The following is a 12,368-nucleotide window of genomic DNA, read 5'->3' on the forward strand; positions in this document are numbered from 1 at the left end:
GAGCTCTGGTGAGACTAGGGCAGGTCCTGGGCATAGCATTCCCTGTTTTTGGATCCAAAAATTCTCTCCCTCTATGTGTGTGTGTATCCATCTACCGATCTATCTATTAATATATATCTCAATATAGGAGCTATAGTACAAGACAGTATTCTTATATCTGTCTCTCTTTTTTTTAGTTGTAGACGGACACAATGCCTTTATTTATTTTTTTATGTGGTACAGAGGATTGAGCCCAGTGCCTCATGCTTGCTAGGCAACTGCTTTACCACTCAGCTACAACTCTAGGCCTCATACCTTCCTCTTACACCTGAAATATCCATCCATAAGGGCAACCCATTTTTGTTTGTTTGCTTTAATTTTAATTTTTTTTTAATTTAAAAATTTTTTCTAATTAGTTACACATGAGAGTAGAATGCATTTTGACACATCATACGTAAGTGGGGTATGACTTATTCTTCTGGTTGTACATGATGTAGAGTTACATTGGTCATGTAATTATATGTGTACATAGGGTAATAATGTCCAATTGATTCTACTATCATTCATACACCCATATTCCCTCCCTTCCCATCACTCCCTTCTGTCTAATCCAAAGTACCTCTATTCTTCACCACCCCCTCATTGTGAATTAGCATCTGCATATCAGAGGAAACATTTGGCCTTTGGTTCTTTGGGATTAACTTATTTCCCTCCAAATTCATCCATTTACCGGCAAATGGCATAATTTCATTCTTCTTTAAGGCTGGGTAATATTCCATTGTGTAAATATACCACAATTTCTTTATCTGTTCATCTGTTGAAGGGCACCTAGGTTGAGAGGTAACCACTTTTAATCATTTTCAGTACTTTAAGAGTTAATTGTTGGCTGGGATTGTGGCTCAGTCGTAGAGTGCTTGCCTAGCACATTTGAGGCCCTGGGTTCAATCCTCAGTACCACATATAAATAAATAAAATAAATATATTATGTCTAACTACAACTAAAAATAAATATTTAAAAAAATTTAAAAAGAGTTAATTGTATATCACAGAACAATACAGTTATACCTGTTACCTGATTAGTCAAAGCAGACATTGTACATTGATCCGTGCTAGGAAGTGTGGAGTTTAGCTTACTTACATGCTCCCCATCCACTCCCCAATTTTTGACAGTTACATCTTTGTTCTTAGTTATGTTGTTGGTTACCCTGATAACTTTAAATAACATATTTAGATCTCTGTTATTTTATTAATTCTAGGCTTCATTCCTCTACTCCTTATTGTTGGGAAGGAGAGATTCTGTGTGGTATTTTAAGACTGATAATAGTCATTTTATCTTATTTGTACAATATTTTTATATTTAAGGGATGCTTTAGTTACTGTCCTCATTTTAAGGGAATCTGCATCATCTTTTCATATTTGAGCTTTTAGAGCAATATCAGGAAAACAACAAGTTTGATTGTTCGCAAGTAAGTGGTCCAAAATTGTGAAAAATCTTATTTACAACTTTAAGCGAACACACACAGTTATACACCCACTTCCCACCCTCTGCTTATTAACCATTTTGTTGTAAGTTAAGTCTTTGGAACTATGAAATATTGGAAATGTCTTTGCTCTCCTTAGTAAACACTTAGAAACTCAAATTCGTGATGACAAGATACATCATAAGTACAGAGTTCAATTTAAATTCATTGTAACAGGTATATAAATGTTCGTTAGCGTTTTCCTTGTCTACTTCACAAATTTAATGGCTTGTCCAAGGCGTTGCTTGAAGCACTTTCAGGTTTTCTTATTGGATTAATTTCAGTTTGTGACACTACAGTCATTAAATCTTTCTGAGAGAAGATCATGGGGCGTTATTTTCCCTCACTTTACTCTCTGGAAGATTTTAGGTTTGTTTTTTCTTCCTTCTACTTCATATGCTTCTTTTCCCTTCCTAATATCAGTTAACTATACCCTCATTTGTACATAGTCAAGGTAGATAATATTCAAATTCTGCTTTATAACTATAGTCATGTCCTCTGTGCTGTCTATAGGTCAATTTCTGAAGTTAAAACCAATTAACATGTGCTTTATGACCCTGTTCACTGAGGAGCCAAGTAGTGGAGAAAGCAGGGTGTGGTGGCACACACCTGTGATCCCAGTGGCTCTGGAGGCTGAGGCAAGAGGATCGCAAGTTCAAAGCCAGCCTCAGCAATTTAGTGAGGCCCTAAGCAACTCAGTGAGACCCTGTCTTTAAATAAAATATAAAAAAGGGCTGGGGATGTGGCTCAGTGATTAAGTGCCCCTGGGTTTAATCCCCTGTAACCCCTACCTCCAAAAAAAAAAAAAAAAGTAATGAGGTAGAATTCCATTCCTCCCTGTGATTTCCATGTGGTCCTTGTGCCATTTAGGGAGAATGTAGCTAATATCATGGCCAAACCAGTTATGTTTGTTAGCTTTTTTATGAGTTAGGATCATCTCATGTTCTAGTTTGCTTTATATTTAGACCTTGACTTAACTTTCTTGTTCACTTTTCTTACAATTTCTTTCTTTTTATTTTTTCTTTCTTTTTTTTTTTTTTTTTTTTTTAGGTACTGGAGATTGGACCCAAGTGTGCCCTATTACTGAACTATATCCCTATCTCCCACCTTTATTTTTAGACAGGATGTCACTAACTTTCCAAGGCTGTCCTCAAACTTGTGATCCTTCTGCCTCAGCCTCTGAAATCACTGGGGTTTTGGCATGCACTCCAGCACCTGGCTTCCTGGAGTTTTAATAAGTTTTCTTTTTTCTTGTTGCTAAAACAAGTAGTCAGTGTATCCCTTAAAATCATTCAGTGTGTTAATCAAATGGCCTCTTTTGTTGAGTACATTTCCTATCCGGAAGCCTCCCTCCCGGGGCGTCCATCATTTTGCTCCAACCCCTGCTTCTTTTTCTGCTGTCCAGCTGTCATTCTGGGATTTCACTTCAGCACTGAGTTATCACCACTATTTCTGAATGTCGTGTTTTCTCCTCTCATGGTTCTGTCTTCATTTTGCTCTCGTATGCACTTCTGTAGCTTCTTCAGAAAAGATATGGGGGAGATAAAGTTTCTGAACTCTTACATGCTTAACTTTCACTTATTTGGTAATCTGGCCAAAATTCAAAATTCAAAAAAAAAATTTTTCCCTCAAAATTTTTAAGTTGGTGCTCCTGTGTTTTCCAGCATTCAGTGTTGCAGAGGAGAAGTCCGATGCCAGTACAGGGTTGGATTTTATGTGTGTCAGAGAGCCTTCAGTCGTGGTAGGAAGACACCTGAGAGAAACAAAAGGAGGAAAGATTTATTTGGCTCATGGCTTCAGAGGTTTTGGTCCATGGTCACTTGGTCCTGGCACTGTGGTCCTGTGGTGGGTAGCACATCATGGCAGGTGGTGTGTGGTGAGGCAAAGCTGCTTACTTTATGGCAGCTAGGAAATGAGAGGCGCGTGGTCTCCAAGGGCACACCCCCAGTGACCTCACTTCCTCTCACCTAACTCCACATGGTAAAGGGTTCTCCCAAATAGTAACATCAACTGGAGACCACGCCTTTAATTCTTAAGATCCAAGCCATAACACTGTGTGAGTGTTCCGTTGTTAACGTTTGGCAGCCTTTAGGATTTCTCCTGAAATTGCACAGTGATAACATATAGGTGTGATTTTTTTTTTTTTTTTTAAATTTAGTTCTTTGTGCAGGGTGTTCAGTGGGATACTTCAGTCTGAAGACTTGTGTCTTCTTTGGTTTAGGGACATTTACTTCTGTCACCTACCTGGTTATTTGCATTTGTTTGGCTATTGTGACTGTAAGATTTTCTCTCTGAATTCACTCAAATCTTCTACCTTTTTCATCTTTATATTCTAAGTGTTTGGATATTTACTTAATTTTATCCTTCATATTTATTGCATTTTTAATATTTTTAATTTCTAAATGTTTTTTTCTAGTGGGATTTTTTTTTCATAGCCTTTTTTTTTTTTTTGGTGGGGAAGCACTGGGGATTGAACCCAGGGGTGCTTAGCCACTGAGCTACATCCCCAGCCTTTATTTTAGGGCAGGGCCTTGCTAAGTTGCTTAGGGCCTTACAAAGTTTCTTGGCTTTTAACCTGTGATCCTCCTGCCTCAGGCTCCTGAGTTGCTGGGATTACAGATGTGCCCCACCATGCCCAGCTTCCTCATTGCATCTTATTTTATAGGTAGAATATTTTCTGGGATGTATCTGGAGTTACTAATCAGTGTTTTCTTCAAAATTCTCTCCGTATCCTGATTTAAGTTGTTTCTTCCCTATTTTTGCAGGTATTTGTTTATTGGTTGCTGGTTTTCATCACACATCTGGCCATCCTTGGTGGCTGGCACGGATTCCCCTGCCACAGGGTGTTTAGGTCTGTTTCCCTGCTGGGGTGAGGAGGACAGATTCCTGAGCAGGCCCCGTGTAGGATGCGACATCTACCTGGCAGCCCTGGTTGTCTTCAGGCAGTGTATTGAGAGCCCCAAGAGAAGCCTTGCCAGGCACTCTTTTCCGTCCCTTTCACTCTGCCATCTTCTGTGTCCAAGAAATTTATGGAAGCCTTTCATCTGCATGGATGCCATTCTCTTTGCATATGGACATTTATTCCTTTTCCCCCTTCACTACCCTTTTAATAGGATCTTGCGGGAGGGGAATGAATGGAAAGAAAATTCACCTACCAGGCCATTTTAGACAAATGAAGCTTTAAAGCATCCTTTTCCACACATTTCAAAAAGATCACTGTAGAAATTTAAGAAAAAATATAAACAATCCAATAAAAAAAAATCTTCCATCACCCAGAAAAAACATTGTTGACATTGAGAAACACATTCTAGCTCCTTCTATGCTTCTCTCTGTTCCTTCACAACGACGGGACCCTAACATATGTTTTCTCTCTAACATGCCTCTTAAAACTAAACAATAGCTTTAAATATCTTTGCATGTCACAGCATATCCCTGACAATATTCCAGACCTGGTATTTGTTGAGACATTTATTTAGGCAACCTTTTATTTTTAGATGTTAGGTTGTTTCTAATCTTCACTCCAAACATGTGTTTATAAATTTTGTACTAAAGCTTTACTCATATCCTCGACTAATTTACTTTGGATAAAATCCTAGTGGTACTGATCCTGGGTCAAAGTATATGCAGGCCCCAGCCTTGGTACAACATATAGGGTTCTCTTTGACATAGCCCTGCTGTAACTTTCTACCCCAAGCTTTGACTTCACTCTGCTTCACTTGGATTCCATGAAGCATTTCAGCAGAAGCAAGTGAAAGCTTAATTTTCAGAGTTAGATGGTGACCGAATCCTACTCTTGCCACTTAGTAAACGTGACCTAGTCTTTTTTAAGTCCCCATTAGAGGACTTTTCTATAAAATGAGGAAATAATTCTTGACCTTTCTGAAGTGATTGTTTTGAGGATTATAGAAGAGAAAAATACATGTAAAGCACTTATCACAGGTGCTGTCAGGTTGGAAGTGTTCATAAATCCAGAATGACAGTGTGGGATCCATATTGACCACTAAGCCCATTCAACCCCTCTTTTTAGGCCACACTGGAGGTGCACCCTCCACCCCTGTCAGGTTTCCTGGCCTACTTCATTGAGTTTCCAAGTGCTTATTGCCTGGGCCCTCATCCCATGTTCAGAACACACCATTTTGTTGTTTTCACACAGGTGAAGAGACAACATCCTTGATTGCTGACTCAGCTGTTGGTCTTTCACCGTGATGGATCAATTCATTTTCATCAGTGTTCTTGGGGTCTATAGGTGATAAGGAAAAGGTGGTACCATGTTGGCAGCATCAGGATTGGTTTTTGAAGTTTGTTTAGAGCCCTCAGGTAGCTCAGGAGCTTTGAACATGGTCTCTGGTCCTGACTATTAGAGGTATCTGACCCCAAGGATGCTTGAATCCCTAGTGTAATCAGTAGGCATCCGAGGCAAGGAAATCTGCCAGACAGAGGTCTGCCAGGCCTTTTGCTGCTGCTGAGCCACTCCAGGGCATTGTCCCAGCTGGAAAGGCAGGGCTCAGCATGCAGTACAGGGACCTTTGTGTGACTTGCAAGATGCCTCCCTCACCCTCAATCCTTTGTACTGGGCAATGAGATGCCTTTGTAGCTGGAGGAGATTTCCTCCTGAGTGTCACTCAACCACAAAGATCTCTTTCATGGCCATGCAGATGCCTCCCCAGTTGCCCAGGGAGATTGAGAAGAGGCCTATTTGTGAAGCTGCACAAATAGGGAAGGCTTCATGTGGGGGAGACTCCAGGACAGGGCCCTGGAGGAGAGGAAGGGCAGCCCTGGGGAAGGTGATTCGGGGAGTGCACTGCATCACAGGGGGCCCACCCCTGTCTGGGTGTCTTTTAGGAGTCATGGCCGGCTTCAACATGGGAGGCGACCTCAGGGATCCTGCTGCCAGTGTCCCCCTGGGCTCCCTAGCAGCTGTTGGCATCTCGTAAGTTTCCCTCCTGGCAATCAGTCTAAACTGGAGAGTGGGAGAGAAAACCTCAGGCAAAAGGGGGGATTGCCCCTTTTGTTCTGGGAGTGCCCCAACTGTGACCAATCTATTTCATATGCCGATCCTCCTTTTAATACTCGCTGGGCTGGAAAATTCACGTCTGGTGGGCTCAGACACTGCCCTTGCACATCCAACCCGCCTGGGAATGCTGGGAGGAGGGAGGTCATTAATGCAGAGCATAGGCCAAAGCCTTTCATTCCTTTTTCCTCAGCCTCTCGCCCTTGCCCCTGCCCCTTCCTCACCCTCATTTTGAACTTGGGTTTTTTTTTTTTTTTTTAAACCATTGAATTTTCAGACCATTGGCAGGAACATACACATGAAGAGCTTCACAATCAGACAGATTAGGGCTTGTATCCTAGTTTTCTGTGGCCAATTTGCTATATGACTTTGGACAATTCGCTTAGCTCTCTGAGCTTCCATTTCCTTTTCTATAAGACAAGGATAATGATAAATTTGTGCCTTATGAACTGAGGAGAAGATACCATATTGAAAGCCACCCGGTAGAAGCTCAGAGACCAGCTTGGTTGTCAGGCTTCTGGAGTTTTAGTTTTCATTGTGCTACCCACATTAGCAGGCTGAGTGACCTTGAGTCTGTTTCTGATCTTCCAGAATCTCCTTTTTCTCTCAGGACCAAGAAGGAAGCTTCACTGGGGAGATGTAAAAACAAACAAACAAACAATGAGATCATAGACATGACCATGACTTGAGAACACTTTCATTACTTTAACTATGATACTTAAATAATATTTATGTATCTATTTCAGAAACCCAAATCTGCTCTTAGCTTATTGCTGTAGCACTGTTGCTTCCAGCCAGGCACAGGGTATCAGGCCATAAAGCAAAATAAGGCAACGACATTGGGAAGATAATCATGACACTAGGGAGAAAGTTGATGATGGGGAGAAAGGAAATAGAATTCTACATGAGAACTCTGTCTTGGTTTTGGTCACCACCAGGAGGCCCAGGAGGAACCTTTGGCCTGTCCTCTCAGTGCCCAGATGGGTAGCGAGCCCTCAGGGACCGTGTGACCTATTCAGGGTTCCAGGGTGTCTTGGGGCAGGGCCAGGCTACGTTCTGCATTTTCACACTTGGCTTTCCAGCCTATTATTTGTGGCCAGAGACCAGCAGACCTCAGTGTCCTCTGCCCAGGAGGACGGGGTGTGGGGCCCTGGGTCAACCCTGACCTGCATTCAGGCAGCCTATAGGCCAGCTGGGCCTCCCACCTCTACATCCTCAACATCCTTTTTGTTTTTCTTGTTTAATGTAAGAAAGAAACAAAACATTGACACCTTTTTTTTTTTTGTAAGAAATGTGCTAGAGAAGAAACAGTACAAAAAGGCCCCACCAGGCCAACTTCATGATTGCCCTTTCTCTTTCATTTCAAGACAGGTTCCCATAGGAAGCAAAGGTTGAGCAGTTTGGCAGGGGTGAGGGGTCGGGGTGTTGTTGGGATGGGGCTGGGCAGGTCAGATGGCAGCTCCCCTCTGCTCTCGGGTTTCACAGGTGGTTTCTGTACATCGTCTTCACCTTCCTGCTGGGCGCCATCTGCACCCGAGAGGCCCTTCGCTATAACTTCCTGATAGCTGAAAAGGTGGGTGAGTCCTACCCAAAGGCCTTGGGCTGTTGGGTCATTTATTTGTTCCCATCAACAAATCGTTGCAATTCTATCTTGGGAATTCATGTAGACTTGACTCCAGGGCTGAAGTTCTGGGGAGTCAGAAATGATGGAGAAGGTGCAGGTTCTGCTCATAGATCCCATGAAACAGATCATAGTACCTAGAGAGGCACACAAATGCACGTGGCTAGATAACGGAGACATTTCCTCATGTTGAAAATCAAGACAGAGGGCTGGGGCTGTAGCTCAGCGGCAGAGCACTGGCCTTGTATGCATGAGGCACTGGGTTGGATCCTCAGTACCACATAAAAATAAACTAGTAAAATAAAGGCATTCTGTCATTTACAACTACAAAAACATTAAAAAAGAAAGAAAATCAGGACAGAAATAGAAGAATCTGATTGCTCCAAATCCCCAGCTCAGCAAGCTGCACTGAGCTCTTTTTTGCTAAGAGTTTCACCTTCCATCATGAAGAGAAAGCTGCTCACAAGCAGCAAGGTGGGTGCTGAAGGACAGGGACAGAAGGGAGGCAGAGGAGATGAGGAGCCCAATGTTAGGAGGGCATGACAGGGAAGCAGGGCATCCTTCGGACTTTCCCCAGAATCTCAGAAAGTCTGGGTTGATTTGGCTGCAATGTCTTTGTTTCTGGGGCACACACTCTGCCAGGAGAAGATTAGCAAATTCCTTGTGTTCCATAGCCTTGTTTGCAAGCTGATGCTCATGTGACATCAAGGACATTTATTTGGCATCATTAAAACCTACGAGAATAAGATTTCCAGACATATTCCTGAAAATTCCCCTGAAATTCCTACCTCTCCTCAAGTTCCTGGAGGATCTATGGATCCTGAGATTCCCATCATTTTCCCAGAAGTGTAGTCAGGGAGTTTTTCTCGTGGTTAACTCTTGAGGGGTTGCCACTTATGTTTGAGAAGAGAGTACCTTCCTTTCTTGGTGTGAAGCTTTGCAAAGCAGCTGATCTTCACAGAGGGCCAGGAGACTCTGAACTGACTTTTTAGAATTGCACTTGGGCTTAGTTTCCACCTTAGCACAGGTTTCTTTTTAGAGCATGTAGACATTGAAGTAAAGGTGATATTTGTTTTCAGGGATCTTGACCTTAGTATGAAAGCAGGTTTTGAAAGGGGAAGCAGTTCAGGCAGAGGAAGAGCTGATACCCACCTTGTAGCACCCAAGGCCTCAAGCCCCCTGCATACAAGGTTTGCTCTGAGGGAAAGAATCTATGTCAATTATGTTTATCTGATGCACCTTCCATCTAGAGTTTCACCTCCAAAGGCCTTTTCTCCAGTGGTAAAATGAAAAGCATGACCTGCATTAAGGAATTGAAGGGAGCAGCTGAAGGGGAGGGATTGTTTGACCAGGGAGAACTGCTTGCTGTTTATCTGCAACTTGACAGTGGCTGGCTAGCCCTGCCGGCTTCTAAAGCTTGTTGCTTTCTAGTGGATTCCTTCACAGAGCTCCTTTCAACTATTAGTGACTCGGATCTGGATAGAAAGAGATGAATTTTCACCTGGTTTGAGATTCCTTCCTCATCTTTGCAGGGAAAGGTAGAATGTATGTGTGAAGGTGGGCAGCTTCCTATTCAAGGAAGGCCAGGCGAGGAATAGAACAAGAGCATCCCAGAGAGAGCACATTAGAGCCTTTGTGGGCAGAAATCCACACCCTATAATAGACACTTGAACTGAGGGAACTTTCTTTGGAATGTCACCTGTCCCAATGGGTGAGACAGATGGGCAGCCCTTAGCTGGTTGGCAGTACCTGCTTCACTGGGCCCTGCCATGATCCATGGGACTGTATCTATTAAGCATAAGCTGAGGTGGACAGTGGAGATTTAAGTCCTGGAGAGGAAGAAAGACCATTTCCTGGAATAGGTGACTGTAAAAACTGTGATGAAAAAAAGTGACCATTCTTGCTTCTCAGTCATGAACAGGGATTGGTGCAGCAAGAAAGTGAACAGTAATAGAACATTGCATTTCTCCTTTCCTGCTCTCCGGTGTCCCTCATTGGCTCTGCAGTGGCAGGTCCTACACTCCGACAGGAAGCTGGGCCACAGATGACTTTACTAACAGTCCCTGGAGGGCAGAGCCTGTAGATGAGAGTGTGAAACCTGCAGAGGTTGGGAGTTGCAGGGGCAGTTGCTTTACTAGACACAACGCAGTGCCCTGATGCAGTTTTAATAACTGCTTGGCTCAGGTTCACATTTAGCTATGGCCTAGGTTCTGAGCCAGCATCCTTGAGTTTTCCTGAGCCCTGAAGAAGGAAGACTGCATCTGTCTGGTGCCATATCACCTTCAGTCATGGACACCTGCCAGCCTCAACACACTGCCCCTGGTGCTGGTTCACGTGAATCTCCTCCATGCATGTCTGTCTCTTTCTCTTGGGTGTTTTTTGCCAGAACAACTCTATTCAATGGCTGCAGGCTGCCTGGATTCCTTTCTGCTGATCTGCAGCTGGTCATATAATCTGATCCTTCCTGGGTTTCTTGAAACTTTTCAGATCTCTCCTCCAACCCCTTCCTTCCTTCCTTCCTTTTTTTTTTTTTTTTTTTTTTTTTTTTTAAATACCAGCGATTGAACCCAGGGGCACTTAACCACCAAGCCCTTTTCATGTTTTATTTAGAGACAGTATCTCACTGAGTTTCTCAGACCTCACTAAATTGTTGAGGCTGGCTCTAAACTCGTGATTCTCCTGCCTCAGCCTCCAGAGCCACTGGGATTACAGGCATGCACCACCACACCCAGCTGGGATCTATTTTAATTATTTGGCTTCCCACCCAAAAGAAACCCAATTTCTCCAAGTCTTTTTACTCTTCATCCCCACCCCAGAGGAACTCTTTCCCTGCTCCTGGGTGTCAAGTCTCAGTAATGTCATGCTTTCTTATGAACTTTTTTTTTTTTTTTTAGAATTTTTAATATTTTTTATTTTTTAGTTCTTGGTGGACACAACATCTTTGTTGGTATGTGGTGCTGAGGATCGAACCCGGGCCGCACCGCATTCCAGGCGAGCGCGCTACCGCTTGACCACATCCCCAGCCCTCTTATGAACTTTAACTCCTCTCCACACTCCTTTTGGGGATATCTTTACAGATAGAGATATTTGTTTGAGGGAGACTTCCTCTCTCTCCTCAATAAATTCACCATGTTTAATTGAATAGAAAAAGCTAAAATAGTCAATACCAATATTATTCAGTGATAGAGAAAGAAATTTTATAAAGAACAGCTTTAGAATTAAATGATCAATGTTTCCAAATAAACCTAAATATAGTCCAGGAAATGGATGTTTATTACAAATTAAAAAGCCTAAGTATCTTAGGAACCCTCGGACATGCTAACTAGCAGAATAAGAGCAAACTAAGTAGGAATAATACCCCCAAAGTATCTTTGTAGAAATTGGAATCCCCCAGTGAACTCTAACCGTTCTGGATTTGGCAGTCATAGCTTCACAGGCTCAAGAGGGTCCTTGAAAGCCCAAGCTGTGCATGGGAAGGTGGGGCTTGGACAGAGCTGGTGGACGGTGAGTGGTCCGAGTCCTCTGCTCAGTACCCGCCACCAGCCCAGCCTGACTGTCCTCTGTTCTCATCATGGACACAGTGCTGCCTCTCAGGAAGTGAAGCGGACTTTGCCTCTTTTTTTTTTTCTTTTTTTATTGTTGGTAGTTCAAAACATTACATAGTTCTTGATATATCATATTTTACAGTTTGATTCAAGTGGGTTATGAACTCCCATTTTTACCCCATATACAGATTGCAGAATCACATCAGTTACACTTCCATTGATTTACACATTGCCTTTCTAGTGTCTGTTGTATTCTGCTGCCTTTCCTATCCTCTACTATCCCCCTCCCCTCCCCTCCCCTCCCCTCTTCTCTCTCTACCCCCTCTACTGTAAATCATTTCTTCCACTTGTATTATTCTTCCCTTACCCTTCACTTCCTCTTGTATGTAATTTTGTTCCCTAAAGACCTAATAAGAGCATGCTACAGGGACACTGCTACATCGATGTTCATAGCAGCACAATTCACGATAGCAAGATTGTGGAACCAACCTAGATGCCCTTCAATAGATGAATGGATAAAAAAAATGTGGCATTTATACACAATGGAGTATTATTCTGCATTAAAAAATGACAAAATCATAGAATTTGGAGGGAAATGGATGGCATTAGAGCAGATTATGCTAAGTGAAGCTAGCCAATCCCTAAAAAGGACTTTGCCTCTTAATGGAAAAATGGCTCCCAAGTGAGAGAGA

General features: G+C 42.7%; 1 protein-coding gene across 7 annotated transcripts in view; it reads left to right on the forward strand.

The window, feature by feature from the left end:
* The window catches only part of Slc12a8 (solute carrier family 12 member 8), a 166,020-nt gene that overhangs the window by 97,954 nt on the left and 55,698 nt on the right, over positions 1–12,368 (forward strand). For all 7 annotated transcript variants that reach the window (XR_013436847.1, XR_013436846.1, XM_078044058.1 and 4 more), the window contains 2 exons: positions 6,342–6,429; positions 7,996–8,083. Coding sequence is in view for 5 of the 7 variants with exons in the window: in XM_078044058.1 (XP_077900184.1) it covers positions 6,342–6,429; positions 7,996–8,083 (176 nt within the window). In the remaining 2 variants the exon portion in view is untranslated. The remainder of the gene's footprint in view (positions 1–6,341; positions 6,430–7,995; positions 8,084–12,368) is intronic.

The sequence above is a fragment of the Ictidomys tridecemlineatus genome, chromosome 3, assembly GCF_052094955.1.
Source record: "Ictidomys tridecemlineatus isolate mIctTri1 chromosome 3, mIctTri1.hap1, whole genome shotgun sequence".
Lineage (NCBI taxonomy): Eukaryota > Metazoa > Chordata > Mammalia > Rodentia > Sciuridae > Ictidomys > Ictidomys tridecemlineatus.